Consider the following 21199-nt stretch of genomic DNA (forward strand, 5'->3'; position numbering starts at 1 on the left):
AAACAGTGGGGGCGAAGGACCTCCATGACTTTAAGATTAAGCTAGATAAGTTTATGGAGGAGATGGTATGATAGGATACCGGGCTTAGTCAATAGGTTAATTAAGTGCCGCACTGGTAAATAGTACATGGGTCAATGATATGATATTCTTAACCTTTTTCTAGAGGGTATGGCTGGAGAGTCTTGCCCGCATGCTCGGGGTTCAGCTGACCGCCATATTTGGGGTCGGGAAGGAATTTTCCTCCAGGGTAGATTGGCTGTGGCCCTGGAGGTTTTTCGCCTTCCTCCGAAGCATGGGGCAGGGGTCGCTTGCTAAAGGAGTGGGGGGGATCGGCTTATGTGGCCTGCATCTTGCAGGAGGTCAGACTAGATGATCATATTGGTCCCTTCTGATCTTGAATTCTATGATTCTATGATTCTATACTGTTCTCAACCAATAAGTGGCCAGGAAAGGTTCAATGAGTGAATAAACAGAATATATTGCCACACACATTTGTTACTAGATCACTCTAAAACAGAGCAATATATTTTACTAAAATGCTCTCTATTTAACATATATGATCAATAAGTTAAAGGAGTCCACCTTCCAGCTCCTGTGTGCTATAAAGCAATCAATCAGTGTGAGAGGTCTACTAAGTAGTCTTCTCTACTAAGACTATTTTAAAGTTATATTTACAAATTACCTTGGATCCATAGATCTTAATGGCATATACATTCACATGTTCCCTTCATATATATTATTTAAGCAAATATCAATTTATGTAATTGTTGTTCTGATGCTCAAATAATTGAAGTGGAAAGAAAATACTCAATTCTAATATGATAGCTTATTAATACAAAATACCCAGAAATGTAGGATATTCTCAGGAAAAAACTCGGCAATTTAGAACATTCAGCAAATCATATGTAACAGACATTCAATTCTATACTATATGCTGTTAAAAAGTTAATTTTTAATACAAATGTTGTTTAGTTTTTAAGTTCTCTTACTGTACTAAAATATTAATAGTGGAATGAACATGAAGTCACAGGCATGCAAAAATAGTGGAAGGAAGAGGCATGAAATACCACAGAGTATGAAACATGGAAATGTTCAAAACCCAAATGACCTTTTCTGAGACTAACCACTGCTTGATCTGTTCTATGAAAATGATCATCATGAAAACTTGCAAGTGTAGAAAATTTGTAAACCTAAAATGGAGCTTCAAAGTAGGATTAGTTTAAGAATTTCTCTCACTCACATGCTTAAGGCATTATTTATTTACAATATATTTAGCACCAATTAAACCTATAGTTTTGATAGTGTTATTTAGTTTACAGCTGCACTAGCAGGAGAATAGACTAGAATGATCTTTTCTTTCCTACGTTTTATGCTTGTACTATAAAATCCGACTGATTGATTACTTTGATACCAAATATTACCGTAACTTTGCTTAAATGCTTGAGCCAATTTTAAGGCAACCTTACCATGCAAACCAACAATTACTTTTAAAATAGCTGCATGCATTATTTTCAGTCAGTTTATACATGCTAATATACAGATAAGTTCACAGTTACAACTTAAGGCTGATCCAACTGCCATTTAACTCACTGAAAAGGCAGTTTGATTGGGCCCTATATTATAACTGCCCCAGACAACCACATTGGTGGTAAGGGGGGAAAACTTGCCAGGAACCCCTCCTTCCCTCATGCTTCCTAACAGGACAAAACCATCAGCAGACGTACTACTAGCACTACTGACAGCCCCGACTGGCCGCCAGTAAGTCTGTTGGGGTAGAGGGTGCCTGGAGAATTGCACTAGTGGAAGGGTGAGAGGGAGCACCCACTACACATTTTCAAAACGTGTTGCAGAGGCCACTAGTAAGTGTGCTTTGCCCTTCCCTATTCCTCAGGGCCCCTGAAAGCATTTTGCCTACTCTGCCATTTTACAGATGGGTGAACTGACACCTGAAGAGATTACAGCCAAAATGTTCCAAAGGTGCCTGTATGTAGGCACCTAAATGCGTATTTAGCCACGTAGGTCAAAGTAGCTTGATTTTCAAATTCTCATTGACTTCAGTGGGAACTACGACTTTGGCACTTCTGAAATTCAGATCACTTTGATTTAGGTACCTATGTACAGATTTAACTGCCTCACTTTAAGGTACTCAGACTTGAAAAAATAAGCATAAGTGACCTGCCCAAGGCCATACAGCAAATCAGCGGCAGAGCCAGATGTAGAATTCAAGAGTTCCTGGCTCCTAGTCAAGTGCTCAGTCCACTACACGCTGCTGCCCTTCATAAATAAATGGTAGGAACAAGAGCATGTTATCCTCAATCATCACCAGGTCCCTCATTCACCTGAGAGATACTCATTCACTTGATGAGCAGATCAGTATGAGGATAAATATCATACACATCTTAAAAACCTAATGCACCTATCTGTTCTTAGCTCACTCTTCTGGAACCTCTCACCCAGCAGTACTTCTTTTCCATCTTTCCTGCACTCTCATTTGGCATCACACTCTGGCAGCTCAGCTCTGTTCATCAGCGTTGTATTAGTGCCTGGGCCACTTTCATGTTTTATTTTATCTTTTAAAAGGTACACTGGGATTGCCCTGAGGCAGCAGACAAGCTGATGCCAAAAGAAAAAGTAATGAGGTATTGGCATAACTGCCACAGCCTGACCTATATGCTGAGTATATCAGGCTATGATGCTTTCCAGATTCATTCTATTCATTTGAAATCTGGAATCTCAGCTCTCAAAACATCAAGGGTGAAATCCTGATCCCACTGGAGTCAATGGGAGTTTTGCCATTGATTTCAGTGGGGCCAGGATTTCACTTCAAAGGTTAGCCACTCCAAACTCACCCAGGCCCCTTTGTCTGGTATCCTGTCTATTTAAAAAATGTAGAATTTGACAGAAAGATGAATTAAAAGATTTAAGAAATATGCCAACATACAGCAAAGCAGTGTCTGTCATACGCACTTGTGTTTCTGTGAGAATGGCATGCAGAGGATGATATGGTTGAAGATGGTGGTGAGGATGATGGTGGTGAGGATGAGGTCTCATCTAAGCCTTTTGGATTTATCCAGTAGGCACGAGTATCCCGATTACCTTTCTTACTAGTACAGCTGATGTCACACTGGAAAACATCTTCACAGCTATCACTGTGCAAACGCTCTTTCTGGAGAAGTTTGTCCACTCTCTGAATAATGCACTCCAGACTTTTGTCAACATTCAACCAAACTTTTTCCTTGAAAGAAAAACATCCCCTTTTCAATTAAGAAGATCCCAACATTAGATGACAAGTATATTTGCAAAAAGGAGATACTTTGCCTGCTGTGGTTCTAGACACAACTGCTTAGGAACGTTTGCACTTTGCCATTGCATTTATACATACATACTCCATATGTATCTATATAAGTTAAAGTGAAATCCAAATGGTAAGCTGCAGAGCTGTGAGATAAATTTGTCATACAATTCTAACTCTCTTAAGCCATCTGCCCACTAATCCATCTCCCCAGGTATTATTTCAACTTCAAATGCACATTTTTTTTTTAAATCAATCAACCTAACAGGGAAAATGTTTCCTCCTCCTTCAGCCAAATGTGGATAAAGTTTAGTCCTGGGCCAGTGACAGCTTTTCAATCCCTAAAAAATTGTTACTTTAAATTCCAGTGCCCTGTGTTCTTACATAACTAGAAATGGAACTTAGTACCACTGGAAAGGGAAGTCCCCAGCTTCCCAGTGGGACCCATCACTCACTTTTAGCTTTAAAATAGGTAGAGAGAGCTTACTTTAAAGCCTTGCTATTTTTAGGTACAGAAAGACTATTTTAGTTCATTTTAGAGGGTTTTTGGTGTCTTCCTTTTGAACCCTGCATAGTTTGACTCATTGGCTAATATTTTCAAAAGTGCCCTCTAATTTTGGTGCCCGAATTGAGACACCTTAGGCCTGGTTTTCAGAACACACATCTGCAACCTCAGCTGAAGTCAATAGGACTGTAGGTAATCAGTAATTTGAAAAATCAGCCTCTAGGTCTCCCAAGCCTGGCACCCAGAAACGGAGACTTCCAAAGGCTACTTCTAAAAAAGTTAGCCAAACTAACTAAGGAATCTGAATTTACAGCTGAAGGGATACAAAAATAGTTCCAATAACAAATTTTAAAACTAAGACATTCCTAAAAGATTTTCCTGTAAGAGAGGCTGTGGTATAAAGATTTTATTGGCATTCATTTGGGACGGCCTGTATAACTCACTTATGAGTAACGTGGCCATCCCAAACTCATGCTGATAAAACCCTTATACCACAGTATCATGTATTTGTATATGTAGCTGGTGTGTCTATTCACACACAGAGTACATATGTGAATATAAAAATACACGATACTGTGGTGCACACCCATTAATTTCCCATGCATGCTATTATAGCAGAATGTAAAATCAATAAGCCATCAGATACAGAAGGAAAAGTTTACATCATTGTTATATGATGTGTCTTGTATCCAATATATACTTTTAACTGAGTAAACGAATAAGTAACTGTAGTGCAATATTAGTAACCTAATGAACTTTATGGGCTTCATTTGAAGGCCACTGAAGGGATCAACCCTATGAGAGTCTCTTTTGGAGGTAGCTCTGAAATGCAGTTTGACATTATTTCTTTTCCTCCTGTATTTCATAGGGTTAACCACTATTCTAATCAATTTCAACAGTTTTAACAAAGATTGCATTCACTTCCGTTTCACTTTCTACTACACTACACTGTTAGGACAGCTCAATTCTCATATTTAAATTGGCAACACTAGATGGAAAGTCATTTAATTCTTGATGTGACCTTTTTAAAAGGCAGCTCGTAATTAAAACAAACAGACACTTCACTTAAATATTTAGATTAAAAAAACCAGGAAAGCCTTTGAAAAGCTGTTTTTCATAACTAATATCTAAGAGTATATTGCAAGAGTTCTATTTCTTATGTTTTCTTCTTTTTTGGCTGTGCATGGAGATTGATAAAGGGACACCCTGCACAATGTTTCTTAATTGTTTAGTTAAAAAGAATACTCAATTAACTCTCAATATAGAACTGACTGCATGACAGCCAAGTGGCCCAAGTGACTGAGGGCAGGTCTGCACTTAAAATGCTGCATTGATGCAGCTGTGCCACTGTAGCGCTTAAGTGAAGATGCTCCTACACCAACAGGAGAGAGTTCTCCTGTCGCCATAGTTAATCCACCTCCCCGAGAGGCAGGAGCTACGTCAATGGGAGAAGACATCGACATAGCATCGTCTACACGGGGGGTTAGGTCTGTATAACTTAGTTGCTCAGGGGTGTTGATATTTCACATCCCTGAGCAACATAGTTAAACCAACATAGGTCTGCAATGTAGACCTGATCTGACTCTGCTATTATGCAAGAGACTCAGACTAATTTTTCAATGCCTGCTTCTGCTCCTGCTGATCAAAGGGCAGACAGAGAGAGGATGAAAGGAACATTTCAAGATACTTATCAGTGACCCCTTTGGATAACTAACATGTCTATCTATGAGGACTACAGTGGCATTTCTAAGGCACCATACCCCGTAGTATAGATGCGGTTTATAGCGATGGAAGGAATTATTCCATTGCTGTCAGAACCCCACCTCCCTAAGCTACAGTAACTAGGTTGAGCGAAGCATCCTTTCATCAACCTAATTGCGTCTACACTTAAAATATAGGTTGGCATAGCTATGGCACACGGGATGTGGATTTTTAACACCCCTGAGTGCCATAGCTACATCAGCCTACATTTTAAGTGTAGACCAAACCTAAAACATGCAGCGTTATGCTCCAAAGTAAGACTTGCAGATATCAGTGACCAGTGGCTAGTAGCTACATGCTAAGGGGCACAGGACTAGGGAATAAAGAGATACTAAAAGGGAAAAAAGGAGATGACATCAGCAGGCCTTATCCCTCCATTCAGCAAACCTACCCATTCCTCTTCATGCCAATCCACCTGCAGAGAAGATCGGCTATTTCTTCCTGTCCATCTTGCCACAAGGGTGTCTTGATCATTCCTTAGCATCACTTGTTCCCCCTCTCCAGAGGTTGGAGATGCCTTTGAGGCTATATAATCTGGCCTTGCAGCATTTAATCCATGTATTGAATTTGCCAGTAACTTGCAATCACAGACAGTGACAAGCTGCCGTGTCTAAAAACAATAGAAAACAGAATTTGAAAGCATTTTCAATTTTAAATCCTTATCTACATTCTTAGTTTTTCTTTAAAAAAAACAAAACAAAAAACACTACCCTCATTTTGTGCTGCTTATTTTACAGCAGGGCCTTAAAAGGATGTACAGGAAGCAAAAATGTGAAGTGTAATTTTCAAAAATGTGCACTGACATTTTAGGACTACACATGCTGAATATTTAACAAATATCTACAGTTCCTAGTGCCTCTACCTAGAGCCAGCTCTTCATTTTCTGTTAAGTGAAATAGTCTTAAAAAACAAAACAAAAACAAACAAAAAAAAACCACAGGCACCTTCATACAGTCCACAGAAATTGGTCTCCTCTGGTATGGCAATGTTCCATTTAGTTTAATATCCCGTCTCAGTCGGTTCCTTCAGAAGAAACATTCACCTCATTGTGCAATACTGTATCCTGGGGGGAATTTCTTCCTTATTCTGGCAAATGATGTACATAAGCCCTGAAGCATGAGGATTGCTGACCTACCTTTCTCCTAGATAACATAACTTCAGATAATATTCTTATTCACCTATTTTAAAAAAAACCTTACTAAACTATGTGCCTTGACAATATCCAGCAGCAGAGAATCCACAGGTCAGATATACACTATGTACAAGTATTTTCTTCTGTATATTTTTAACGTTAATTTCATCATATACATTCTTGCATTATGGGAAAGTATACAGGCACCCCAAGTGGGTATACAGTAAACTGACTATCGAATGCATTCTCTGTCATAGGGTACTGCTTATTTATTAGCTATGCTTTCTTAGAACTCAAAATACTACAACGAAAGAACTCTACAAAACTGCATTTGTTCTTGTCCTTGTGAATAAGTTTCATTCTGATTGCCTGTTCAGTCCATTTTTATTGAGTGGAGTGTAGCCCAGTGGGCCAGCTTACCTCTATTATATTCACTGCTTTGCATTATATTCTGCTTTATTATATTCTGCAGTAATGCAAGGAACCTACAGGCTTGTATCGTGCAAGTCATTGGCTTCAGCAGTTAGCATGAGGCTTGAGGCCTATGGCTTTGGCATAGATAAACTTAAATAACTCATAAGTTTTGGAGAATTGGAAGTAGCGTGTGTGTGTGTGTGTGTGTGGGGGGGGGGGATCTTGTCCATAATGACATCAGCCAGCCACAGAACATGAACTGATACCAACTTCTGGTTGGAACATCCGACCGCAAGAGTGCCATGACAACAAATTGACGTGTATGATAATGGGGTGAAATCATAAAAACACTGACCTATAGAAGAAGGACACCTGAACAGTGGTAAGGGGAGGAAATACAAATAAGGAAGAGGGGAGAAATCCCTACTGAATATGCATTAGACATGGTAACGTCAGCGTCACATATTATAAAAGTGGCATCCCAGGGCAGTAGGGGTAGAGAGATGTAGCCCTTGGGAGGGGCCAGAAAGATAGCCACTGATGAAGATGAGGAAGATGACGAGGAAGATAATGGCTAACATTTCAGGTTGTTCTGCAAGGGATGGTGAGAGTATGGATGTTCAGATGTACTTTCTGTATTATCTCTATATACACCTTCCTGAGAGTGTCTTTGACTTTGCTAATGTATTAATAAATTATTTATTTGTAAATATAAAAGAGCTCCTATAATGTGAGTGTTGCACCTGTGCACATCGGGGTTCCCAACTATATAATAATTTAAATAATACTGGGCCTGATCTTGGGACAAGAACTTGTCAACCCTCAAAGTGATAACCGGGGATTTTTATTCATAATCTATAGATCAGGCTACAGAAGTCAAGTATTAATTGAACAGCATCACTACAATTTGCCCCAAGTTCATGTCATTATTATACAAATGAAACGATAAAGACTCCTTGTGGTGTTCCAGTTTCTTCAAGTTCCTGTTGCATGATAGCTTATTCAGAAATGACCTCAACAAACCAGTCAGTGGCTATAGAGATACGAGTATGAAAGTGAATTTAGGATTTTCTTCTCTGGGATGTTGTGACTGGACACGTGGCGGAGGTGATACTTTAAACTTGGGGAATGAAGCCAAAAGGTATCACTCTTTTTTCTCAGTCCTCACTACTCCATCCATAGGAGGTGGAGGCAAGAGTGAGTGGAAGAGAAGAGAAAACCTGAATAAATGGTGGCAAATTCAAAAATCCCATCTGGATTTATCTTCCAATTGTGGCTGAGTGGGGCTACAAGAGAGACTATTTTGGGATTTTTCAGGGAGCTCACAAAAAAAAGGGTGCTTCAGAATGTGTCTCACTTCACTTTTATCAATGATTTTGTTTTGTTGTTCTCATACCTTATCTGCCAAAATGGCAAGTGATCTTTCAAGGCCATTAGCTGATCTATCCTTGGCAGCTCTCGAGAGCCTTTCAGCATAGTAACTGACTTGAGTTTTCAGGGTGTTGATCTGTGCAATAATCTCCTTTGCTCTAATAATGTCCTGTGGTATGTATATTATAGACTGGGAGCTTGTTGAAGTGCTGAAAAAGAAGAAACAATTTAAAGACAATCAGTAGGTATAAATGCTCTAGTCACACTTCTTCATGCCGAAAAAGGAATTGCGGACAACAAAATTTACCTAAGTTAACAATTAACTGTGGAAGACCAATGGGCAATTAAACAGCAGGAACACTTATACTTGAGCGCCTCTGTATTTAATGAAAACATTCAAATGCAAAATGACTAATGCTAAATGACTGTGCTCACAGATCATATACAGGAGGGACAATTTTCTGAGGAGAATGTGGATGACAAATTTTGCCAGCAGAGACAGAACCAGTTTCCTTAGGTTGCTTGCTCTACTCTCCCTCTTCCCAAAACACAGACACTTTACACAGTTACATCTGATATCTCCTTGCCAGGTTAGGAATTTTAGCCTTGTCTGCACACAGCTATATCACTTTAACTACACCAGCAGAGTTAAAGCTGTACAACCCACCCTACTGTGGACACAGTTATACTGATATCATAGTACTTACACTAGTATAGCTTATTCCCAGATGAGAAGGAGAATAGACTACACCAGTAAAATGCATCTTTATATCAGCGTAACTGCATCCACATTAGGGTTGACCCATTATAACTATTTTTGGGGGGACACCCTGAACTGAAATAGTTATACCAGTAGAAAGACTCTAATCCTGAAACTCGGGCTGCGGAGCTATAAAATTGCAGTGTAGATGTTCAGGCTCAGGCTGGAGCCTGGGGCCTAGGACCTCATGGGGCTTCAGTCCAAGCCATATATCTCCACTGCAATTTTATAACCCTGCAGTCAGAGTCAGCTGGCATATACCAGCTGCATGGAACAGCATACAGATGTTATATTGTCTTTGTCTCTGCTCAGGGTGTGACAAGCGTCCTTTCCTATTCTGGATGAAGTGTCAAGTCAGAGATGCCTAAACTGGCACACGTTAATTTATTTCTCCTCCTTCTCACTTCTTTCTGTCATTAATTGCGTTATTGTAGCCATTAGACATAAAAGTACCCATTGTTAGTGTAAATGCCAGCTGCTGTTTGGTGGACAAAGCCATGCTTAGCATATCAGACAGCCTAATTTCCCAGGTGCAATGCTCCAAATCACTATCTCTGAGGAGTCTGAATTCTTTTGCATTGGGGGAAGGAGAGGGGGAGTTAAGCCACTGATGGGGAACATATTTTAATTTTTATAAACTTTTTCAAAGAAACTAGAGGAATGTATATTCTACTTCTGGGGGAATTCTGCACCACTGCATGCGTGCATAATTAATGTGCCATACATATTTTTCCTTTTTTTTTTTTGGTGCAGAAAATAGCTTCTGCCAGAAAGTTGCAGCAGTTTGCCGCCAGAGGGCAATGTGGCAATAGAACAGAGCAGCTGCCCCGAGCCAGATAGAGAAGAGAAAGAGCCTGAAGTGCCTTCTTTACAGTGCCTGTCGGGCCAGGTCAGGAGACAGGGCATATGGGGAGACAGACAGCCCGGGGCTGCTCGGGAGTCAGACAGGGACTCATAAGGGCTAGTGGGGGAGGACAGACTGGGACAGGAGCTGAATGGGAGTGGAGGTGCAGGGCCACATGGGGACAGCGGAGAGGTGCAGGGCCACATGAGGGAAGGAGGATAGCTGAGTGGGGGCACAGAGACACATAAGGAAAGGGGGAGGGGGTGCAGGGCCACATGGAGATGGGGGAGTGGGTGTCTGATGTGGGGTGCAGGGACACATGTGGACAGGAGATGTAGGGATACATGGGGACAGGTGCAGATGTGCCAGACTGAATGGGAGAGGCTAGGGGTCAGGCAAGGTCTGCATGGAGAAAGTTCCCTAACAATCCCTCCCCACCCGCCCAGAAAACCTGTTCCATACTTTTCCCATCCATACCCAACAACCCTCCAAGTTCACACCCAGGTTCGTTCCCAGCAATTACTTCCCTCTCCCTCAGCTCCTCCATTACCCCTGACTCCCCCAAGCCTTTCCACTGCTTCTAAGGGGTATGGGAAATATGGTTCTGTATTGTAGTTTAAATTAATTATTACTCAGAGTTCTGTATTAATATGCCTAGTAAGGAATCTATTTGTCAAAAAACATTTTCTGAATTTTTTGTTGTTGTCTGTATTGTTACAGATATACTTACTGGCAGGTATTTTGAAATAAATTACCAAAATAATTGAAACTGGTGTGATTATATTGTGTTATTTTGACAAATAAAATATGCAGAATTTTGCAGAATTTTAAAATATTGTGTGCAGAATTTTTAATTTTTTGGTGCAGAATTCCCCCAAGAGTAATATTCACTTTTACAGAGTGCTTATGAGATAATGCAGGAGCCTCTCATGGGGCACACTTAAAAAGCAATTGTCCCAGAAATCAATCTGAAGGCATTTTCATAGATAAATAGATTTTAAGACCAGAATGGAGCATTATGATTATCCAGTCTGACCTCCTTTAAAAGGATTAGTACCATGTTTGAAGGATGTAATGCAGATATAACCCCTGAAACAGGCATCATTCTGTGTTCCTCTGGTCACACACCTTTCTACAGGGAACAGAAGGACATCTGATCCCCTACACTCCTATCCATACATGAAACAGATCTCCTTTTTAAGGACTTTTACTGCATTCTGATTCAGCCTACTCCACGGTGTCCAGTGTTACTGCTGACAATTCCTCTGAGCAATTTCTTTCCACTAAAGAAGGGTTAACATGCAGAAAGATGATGTATTTGGCAGGAAGGCCATGCAGCATGTTCAGATTAGACTCTTATTTAAAAATAAATACATTTTCCTGGGATGGTCAGAGGAAAGAAATTATTATGGCATGAAGTTTACACACATTCATTTTCCAATCTGCAATCACTCTTTCAAATGAACAGCTGTCATTCTGCATAAGTAAGCTATATTATATGCTTAATAGATCCTTATCCTTAAAATTTTTTTTAAAAGAACACACAAGCTGCATGTCACTAGATGTGTAAAGTTATAAATAAACAATTTGCATTCTGTGGTGCTTTCAGAAGACATACATGGTCTAATCTGTGGGCCTGATCCAAAACCCACCCCAGGCAATGAAAGTCTTTCTGTTGACTTCAATGGGCTTCAGATCACGCCATAAGAAGTATGATCATAATAATCAGCAAATCAACTCCAAGTACTTTAGCTCAAAGCAGAAGCACTGATTCACCATCAAACCACTGATTAACCTTTCACTTTTTCTCCTACAGCACTAAACAAAGTAGGAATAAAATTAAGGGGAAAAAACTGCACAAGGGTTAAGAACAAGTGTTTAAGTGCAGAGAAAAATTTCAAAAATATAAGCCAGGCCCATTATAACATCATAAAGGCTTAAAGTTATGTGTTATTGCATCCAGTAGAAGTGAAAGGTTCAAAAACTGTTTTGTGTAGCTTTCTCTCTGCCTCTCTGTTATCTATTTTTCTTTGGAAGTAACAGAGGAGCAGATGAACACATTGTATTATTCTAATTTGCAAAGTCTCCTGACTTCATAAAAATCAGAGAGAAGTATGAAGTTAGCTGTTCATTACAAAATAAAAGTTGCAGTTGGAAGGTCAAATTCATTCATATATCATGTTCTACTAAGGAGCTACAGCCATTTAAAGCATAATTAATGGTGTTATGATGCACAACATTAAAAAAATTTGCACACTTTAAAATACACCAATGTTTGCCCCATCCCAAAAGAAAAAAAAAACCACAACTCTCTCCACAAACTCTCAGAAACAGAAAACTCACCAACATTCCTCATAACCGCTAAAAAAACAAAACCAAAATAAAATTAGCAGTTTGTTTGCAAATACTGAAAGCAGAAAACAAAGCAAAGTAAGTTTGGGAAAATATTTTAAATTGCTTAATATTTTCAAAAAGGCATGTGCATATGATTAAACTTGTAAGCAAAATATACATATACTGCAGAATTACAGGCAAATGTGTTTTATTTGCTCTGGGCGTGGTAAGTGTACAAGGAACACTCTTGCCAACAAACGGAAAAAATAAAGGTCATTTGTACATAACACTGAAAATGAAAAAGATGGAATTAAATGCTACAATATTGGTTTGTATAGCAGCAAAGACGACCACACAAAACGGACTTCTGACTACCACTCGTATTTCCTATCTATTAATAGTGGGTTCTATTCTCCCCTTTAGAGCACACTGTCCCTAAAAATGCTAATGAGAGCTGTATGTAAACAAGGAGAGATTAGACTCTGAATACATTTTATTTAGTTACCAAAACATGCTCTACTGATTTTAATATAACATGTGATAAGGCATCCAAATTATGGGATCTTGCTATTGACACTCTCTTGGCCTAATGACATTCAGAGATTCATACAGGGACCATTATGATTATCTAGCCTTATCTCCTATATCAGGGGTGGGCAAACTTTTTGGCCTGAGGGCCGCATTTGGGTGGGGAAATTGCAAGCAGGGCCACAAATGTAGGACTGAGGCACGGGAGTTGGGGTGCAGGATGGACTGCGGGACAGGGCTCAGGGCAGGGAGTTGAGGCGGAGGACGGGTGCGGCAGGGGATCAGGGCAGGGAGTTGAGGTGCAGGAGGGGTGTTGCAGGGGGCTCAGGGCAGGGGGTTAGACTGCAGGAGGGGTGCAGGGTGCAGCAGTGGGCTCAGGGCAGGTGGCTGGGGTGCAGGAGGGGTGCGGCAGGGGGTTGGGGGCAGGAGGGGTGCAGCAGTGGGCTCAGGGCAGGGGGTTAGAGTGCAGGAGGGGTGTGGCAGGGGGTTAGGGGGCAGGAGGGGTGCGGCAGGGGGCTCAGGGCAGGGGGTTAGGGTGCAGGAGGGGTGCGGCAGGGGCTCAGGGCAGGGGGTTAGGGTGCAGGAGGGGTTCAGAGTGCAGGCTCCGGCCCAGCGTCACTTACCTTGAGCGGCTCCGGGGTGGCAGCGGCATGCAGCGGGACTAAGACAGGCTCCCTGCCTGCCCTGGCCCTGCACCACTTCCTGAAGCGGCCGGCACCACGTCCCTACGGCCCCTGGAGGAGGGGGTGCAGAGGACTCCATGCGCTGCCCTTGCCTGCGGGTACCTCCCCTGAAGCTCCCATTGGCCGCTGTTTCCCATTCCCCACCAATGGGAACTGCAGGGGGCAGTGCCTGCAGGTGAAGGCTGCACGTGGAGCTCTCTGTCCCCCGCATCTCCCCCAAGGGCCACAGGGATGTGGTGCTGGCTGCCTTGGGAGCAGCGTGGGGCATGGTAGGTAGGGAGCCTGCCTTAGCCCCAAGGTGCCACAGGGGTGGCAATCCCACAGGCCAGATCCAGAGCTCTGATAGGCCGGATCCAGAGCCCTGATGGGCCAGATCTGGCCCATGGGCCACAGTTTGCCCATCCTGTCCTATATAGTACAGTCCACAGAATTAACACTCACTACAGAAACTGACTCAGCCTCTGCAGATTGACTAGCCAATCTAACACCTGAGATACAGTATTTTTTCCATTTACCGAAGTGTTACTGATTTCTTATATTTATCACAATACTTCTGGCTTTTTTCTCCAAAGATTAAACCCTGGTGCTTTTTTTAGGAAGTATTTTATGGTTCTAATTTTATACATTAGGTTTAGGATGTGATGCCTGAATTACACATATAGGCCAAGCCCTTTGAGTCAATGTAATTTGGTTTTCCAAGTTCTGGGACTTCTCATTTTTCATTCTGCTTGCAAGGCCCCAAACTATCAAAGCAAGAAATGTTGCAAGACAGTGATGCCTGGTTAAGTGGTGAGGATGAAATGCAATAAGCATACTTGATTTTCTATGCTTCTGATCACATATATTTTAAGATGATGTTGGTAGGTACAGTATTTGTCCCTGTTCACTTATGTGATTTGGAGATTGTCTCAAGCCTCATTACAAAAGTACTCTAAATTAATATTGTAATAGGAGATACCCAATAGACTGAATAAGGAAACTTAGGTCCAACAGAGAAAGGGCCTATAATTTGTACTACCTTCCAGCAAATGATATTGCCAACAGGAAAGTTACTCTCCAACATAGGATCAGAATACCTGCAACTTTGTGAAGGCCCAGAAGAAAAATGCAGGCTGGAAATGGAGGTTTTGAATAGATTTGATGGAAAAAAGACATCAGTGGTTTAGGTGCTTAGATAAGTCAGTAATGAGGGCCCTATAAGTAACCAAGTAGGCAGATATAGAATGCTTCTGAAGGCAGATTTTGATATCAACAACAACAAAAAGTTCAGCCTAGCCTATTGGATTTATAGTCTTTGCTAATCCCATCCTGGAACACCCTGTATGTCCGATGCACTTATCGGAGGCAGTTGTTAGTACTGGTCTCAATACTGTACCATTACATGTACTAGTCTGACTCTAAGGTTTCAACTGGCACTGCTAGTAGCCCTATCCATTACAAAAATTAGTGCCACTGATGGTACAGTTCAGTAGCCTCCAAAAATACTGAATTGAGGTTGGTGTCCAGATCATCCCCTCTCTCTGTGCCTTCCCACCAGCTCTGACCCCGAGGCAGGCTGCATTCCCAGCTTCTTGAAGCTGCACTACTAAAGTCTCCCCTCGGCTGCAGCTGCTCCTGTAGCCCCCAAAGCAGGGTTCTACAGTAAAGATAATGCAGCCCAGAGTCATATTATTGTTCTCTTGTAAGCTCCTTGGGTATGTCTACATTGCAGCTGGGAGTGTGCCTCCCAGCCTGGGTAAAAAAGACACATGCTAGTTCTACCAAGGTAGCAGGCTAAAAATAGCAGTTGGGCACTGGCAATGACACGGTCTAGCTGCCCCCACCCCTGAGTCCTTTTATTCAGGTGGCTAGCCTGTGCCACTGTCTATGCTGCAACATCCACACCTCTATTTCTAAAGTGCTAGCCCAGGGGTCGGCAACCTTTCAGAAGTGGTGTGCCGAGTCGTCATTTATTCACTCTAATTTAAGGTTTCGCATGCCAGTAATACATCTTAACATTTTTAGACGGTCTCTTTCTATAAGTCTATAATATATAATTAAACTATTGTTGTATATAAAGTAAATAAGGTTTTTAAAATGTTTAAGAAGCTTCATTTAAAATTAAATTAAAATGCAGAGCCCCCCAGGACCAGTGGCCAGGACTCAGGCAGTGTGAGTGCCGCTGAAAATCAGCTCGCGTGCCGCCTTCGGCACACGTGCCATAGGTTGCCTACCCCTGTGCTAGTCCAAGCAGAACTGGCACAGGTCTGTCACCTGGGCTGCAAGGGCATGCTTCCTGCTGTGGAGCAGAGATACCCCTTGAAGCCTGAAGGGAAACTGCGTGTGCCTTCCCCTTCAGTGCACCTGGCCTTCTCGATTTCTGCCTCAGCCTGCAGTGTGAATGGCTAACCCCACAGAGAAGCCACGATGTGATCAGGAGCAAGAGGCATAGTATCACAGAGGTGAATGATCCCTCCTGCAGATTAGAAAGGAGGAGATCAATGTACAGAGAGTCCTCTCTAGGCATGCATCTAAGGGGCACAATCTGGCCTAGTATTTTTACTTTAATATGGATGGAGAACAATTAGTAACTACACAGCAGCAAAATACCTGGGGCAATATAGAGAAACCTGGAGCCACTGGCCCCATAACTAAATCCAAGTTGTTAATAAGAAACTTGCATTTGAGGAACTGCTGCTGCTTCTTAGGGAGGGTAAAACAAGTCAACTGATCTGTCTTTGCATAGAGTTCTGAAGCTCTAGTGGAAGGATCAGACGTGGACAACTCCAGTGTAGAATGGGTGTCTAAGCATGTTGTGGTTTTAGGAAATTAGTAAGAGATAGAGTCTAAGAAATTACTTTAGCCAACTTCTATCTGACTTCAGAAGGTAAATTAGAGTAATACTAATCTCAGTTCTTCAGTTAACCACAGTCACAAATAAGGATATAGCCCAAGACAAAATTTACTTTGACTGATCTGGAAAATGCTTCCCAGATGTGCCGAGGAAGCAAGCTAAAGGGAGTGAAAGTATCAAATGTAACATACTTAAAGAGAGTCCAATGATATTTTCTACCTCCACAACTAGACAGAACTTAAACTCAATTAAATCCAATTCAACACTTAAATTGTTCAGTTTAGCTAATTTAACAATTGTCCTGTAATATTAAATATTCTACAAAAAGTAATTTGAAAAGGAACTATCAGTAAACAAAACAATGGAAAAACTGTTTTTCTCTTCTCCCTCTTTGAAAAAAGCATAGCATAATCTTCATAGTATTTGGCAGAACTTCCAAATGGAGGTGCAACAAAAACATGGAATATGATGATTTTACAAAGCCTGGAGATTAAGAAAAGGCTGGTGATGAATTTATAATAACTCTTCTACTTACTGTTTCTTTGCCTCTTCAAATTTATGCAGCTTTTTCCGTAGACCCCCCGATTTAAAGCCTTGACAGTGAGCGGCTGGTGCTCCTATGGTTACTATGTCATAATTCTGATCTGGATGGACAAAAAGTGCTTACAGATGAAAGTTCACCATCTTTACTTTGGTTGAATCTGTGGAAATTCAAACTACTGAAAGGTAATTTCTCAAATACTCCTGCCAGAGACTGAAGTCTTTAGAACAATGTTGAATGTTAAAAAGTTTGGAACTGAATTAGTGGTGAGAAGCTGCCATGTTCTACAAAGTAAAGACCTCTGTTTGAAACCCGGACCCCTGTTTCTGTTGGAAGATCTACAACAGGGGTTCTCAAACTGGGGACAGGACCCCTCAGGGGGTTGTGAGGTTATTACATGGGGGGGTAGCGAGCTGTCAGCCTCCACCCCAAAGCCCGCTTTGCCTCCAGGATGTATAATGGTGTTAAATATATTAAAAAGTGTTTTTAATGTATAAGGGGGGTCGCACTCAGAGGCTTGCTGTGTGAAAGGGGTCACCAGTACAAAAGTCTGAGAACCCCTGATCTACAAAGGCAATATTCCCATGTCTGGAGATGAAGGAAGATTAACCTTGATACCTCAGCCTATCATTCCTCCTATCTGAAGGATACACAAGGCAGCTAGGGTCGACAGGTGGGTGGGGCTGAACATTAAAAGAAAGGAGAAAATTAACTCTTTTACAAAGAAGCAAGCTCAACCTAAACAAGTTAATGTCTTTTTACACATCTAAAGTGCAGCGCACATGATGGCCCCTCTCAATTAAATTCAACTTAAAAAAAAAAAAACAGGGAGGGCCTCTGATGTCATGCCACCCAGAAAAGATCCTGGTGGCTCCTAAAACCGAAGGGGATCCAGCAGATTAACCCAGTAGATACAGCACAGGGATGAAAGGTGGGAGACTTGGGTTCTGTTCCCTAGCGCTGATGTGCTACATGACCTTGGACAAGCTGATCTGCCCTTTGGTTCTGTCATCTATAAAACTGGGGTAATGATACTAAGACCTGGTCTACACTGGGGTGTGGGGGAGTGTCGATGTAAGATACGCAACTTCAGCTACGAGAATAGCGTAGCTGAAGTCGATGTATCTTAGTTCGACTTACCTCCCGTCCTCACGGTGCGGGATTGACGGCCATGGCTCCCCCATCGACTCCGTTTCCGTCTCTCGCCCTGGTGAAGTTCCGGAGTCGACGGGGAGTGCGTTCGGGGATCGATTTATCACATCTAGATGAGACGCAATAAATCAATCCCTGATAGATCAATTGCTACCCACCGATCCGGCGGGTAGCGTGGACGTACCCTTACTCAACTTTAGTAAAGTGCTTTGAGATATAAGGATGGTAGCTGCAATTAAAATGTTAAATATTATTAGTACTGCACAGAAGATACACTGGTTTTGGGGAAGCTTAGCTCTGGATGGTGGAAACACACACACACACACACACACGAACGAGAGAGAAGTACCTGATCCTGCATCATCCTGGACTCTCATTCTTTGTATGTGTAAATTTGTGGGCACGAATTCCAATTTTTTATCAGCTTTCAAGCTACTTGCTTTAAACGAAGGGCCTGAGAAATGTAACAGAAAAATATTTATTCTATATCTGCCCTATAAAACCATGACCAACTGCCAGTCTCAAAATACCAACAAATGTGGATTGGGGTTACTTTCAACACTTGTTGCACATTAGGTGGGAAGTAATACTGACAGAAATTATGTCTTGCCGACTAGCAGACTTTTAGTTGTAAGTATATTTGCAAGGAACATGATGTTAGCAACAAGTGCCACTCACCCACCTAAACGGCTGGGGGAACTGGATGGTGCCAGCAGCAAAGGGGGACCAGCCCCAGCAGCGAGGAAGGGAGATACCCACTGAGGGCACCAGGTAGGCTCCTCCCCCGTTGGAGTTTCTGGCACTCATTGGCCAGGTGTGGCCAAACTGTATGATCACAAAAGTGAAGGGGCAACATAGGCTTAATTTAAAATCCACTTTCAAGACCCTGTGACCAACTGTCTGGTATGAGAAGAATCCGTAATACTGGGGGGAAATGCCTATTAAAACACAAACCAATGCATAGTCAAATACATTATTTTCATTGTATTTTGATGGCACATGGTCTCTCTGTACACAGGTGCCGGAAGAGCATACAAGAAAACAGTGCAAGAACCTGGAGAATGTATTCTTTTAAAAGAAATACTAAACATTTTCTGATTGCAGGGGGTGAAGAAATCAATCCTACCAGAAGAACATTTATGACAGCACTAAGGAGAGAAGCAATTCTTCTAGTGCACTCCATCTCACCAGCCTGTGAGAACTCATTTGTTAGGATCCCTGTACTCACTTCCACTCCAATTTTGAGTAATTTGTACATTGTATAGTATGGGAAAATACAACTAAACTGGAGGATGTTTACAGTTGAGGTATTCCAGGTCCCTGTACAATTACTGGATTACTTTATTTATTAGTAATAAGTATCATCTCTAGCCACTAGATCTGGTGGAGTCCAAATACTAATCTAAGAAGAATGAGTTGGAGTTAGATATGCACTTAGGCCCCGATTCAGGAAGCTTTAAACACATGCTTAAGTCCCTTGCAGAATTGGGGTCTAAATGACTAGCAAAATAAGTTTATATTTTAGTATTATTATTATTTTCTCTTACTGTTGCGGATCCCTGGAATCAAACCAGCAAAGCACCTAAGCACATACTTGACTTTAAGCATAGGAAAAGTCCCACAGACTTCACTAGAACATTTATCATGTGCTTAAGTGCTTTGCTGGATCAAGGCCTTAGACAAAAATGGTAAATATGCAACAGTGTCAAAGCGACAGGTAAATTTAATGTCTACCACAGATAATTGCTCTGTGGGTCCCAATGATCCATTATGCACAGACCAATTCCAGTTCTGTGCTCAGTAATTAATATTGTAATATACTGTCACCTACACATACCTGCCCTTCTAACAATCTGAGGTGGGATGCACGCTGCAACTTTAGCATTGTGTACACTGAATCTTTCTGTTCTACTTTCCTGGGATTTGGCTTTATTCTCATTGACTGGTCAGTGTCTTTTGAACTGGTGTATCACATGAAAATCATCCCTCCTCCCATTGGTCACAGCTGTTCTGTGCTTTCAGGGAGAAATTCTTCCCCTGTGCAGGGAGGCCGGCACAAAGCCTACATACCACTTACAGCAAGTCCCTCTTAACCCTTCAAAATAGGACTTATGTGATGCCTAGACCTTTATGCTGGCCCTCTGTACAGAGGGGAATTTCATCATGAGTGAAGACACTGTATGTTAAAACAGCACCCTTAAACTATGAATGAACCCCCAGCCTTCTCCACGGATGTCAACAGGAGTTATGGACGTAGAACAAGGGTCTAATATGGCCTGACGTGAATACATAATAGTAAGAAAGGTATAAGAGTGAACAAAGTACACCCAATCATTTCCCCCATTCTGAATGAAAAGCTGGACTAATATGAGGGTAAATAAAGTTGCATCATTCCCCCATTTGTGCATAACTCAGTCAGATATAAACTGCCCTATTTCCCATTTCGTTTAAGATTTTGAAATAATTACACACACAAACATTCCTTAAAAATGACAAAACACAGAAATCAAATAATTCCCATAATACTTTAGAGAGTGCTAAGTATAGGGGGGAAAAACACTGAGAATCTATCAAACAAAGATTTGGGGATTCTTGGAATAAAAGCTAAAACCTAGATCATATAATATTATATTATATGTATAAGATTATATTAAAAATTCTAAAATTATTATTAATATAAAGAGTCAGAATGTATTGGGGATTTCTGAAGACAGTTCTTTACCTACAGAAAGTTAGTTCCTGTTTATTATTATTATTAAGCTGAATTAGCACACCAGACTTTGTATTGTCAGTTTATATATATATTACTCCTGAGGGAATTCGGTGCCAAAACATTAAAAATTCTGTGCCAAAAAATACAAATTCTACACATAATATTTTAAAATTCTGCACATTTTATTTATGAACAATTAAATGTAGAGGGTCCAGGCCACTGGCTGCACAGAGGTGGGAAATCACCCTGCAGCCCTCCTCTACTGCCCAGGACACAGACTCGACAGGGAGGCTGCCCCCGACACTGACACAGTGCAAGGGCTGGACCTGCCCCAGA

General features: G+C 41.5%; 1 protein-coding gene across 11 annotated transcripts in view; it reads right to left on the reverse strand.

The window, feature by feature from the left end:
- Window positions 1-21199, reverse strand: part of INPP4A (inositol polyphosphate-4-phosphatase type I A) — a 210632-nt gene that overhangs the window by 41840 nt on the left and 147593 nt on the right. For 9 of the 11 annotated variants that reach the window (XM_045005372.1, XM_045005397.1, XM_045005405.1 and 6 more), the window contains 5 exons: window positions 18500-18604; window positions 16993-17101; window positions 8501-8684; window positions 5950-6168; window positions 2968-3235 (listed from right to left, as the gene is read on the reverse strand). In XM_045005372.1, coding sequence (XP_044861307.1) covers window positions 2968-3235; window positions 5950-6168; window positions 8501-8684; window positions 16993-17101; window positions 18500-18604 — 885 coding nt within the window. The remainder of the gene's footprint in view (window positions 1-2967; window positions 3236-5949; window positions 6169-8500; window positions 8685-16992; window positions 17102-18499; window positions 18605-21199) is intronic. The other 2 variants (XM_045005413.1, XM_045005389.1) reach the window with 1 other exon arrangement.

The sequence above is a fragment of the Mauremys mutica genome, chromosome 1, assembly GCF_020497125.1.
Source record: "Mauremys mutica isolate MM-2020 ecotype Southern chromosome 1, ASM2049712v1, whole genome shotgun sequence".
NCBI lineage: Eukaryota > Metazoa > Chordata > Testudines > Geoemydidae > Mauremys > Mauremys mutica.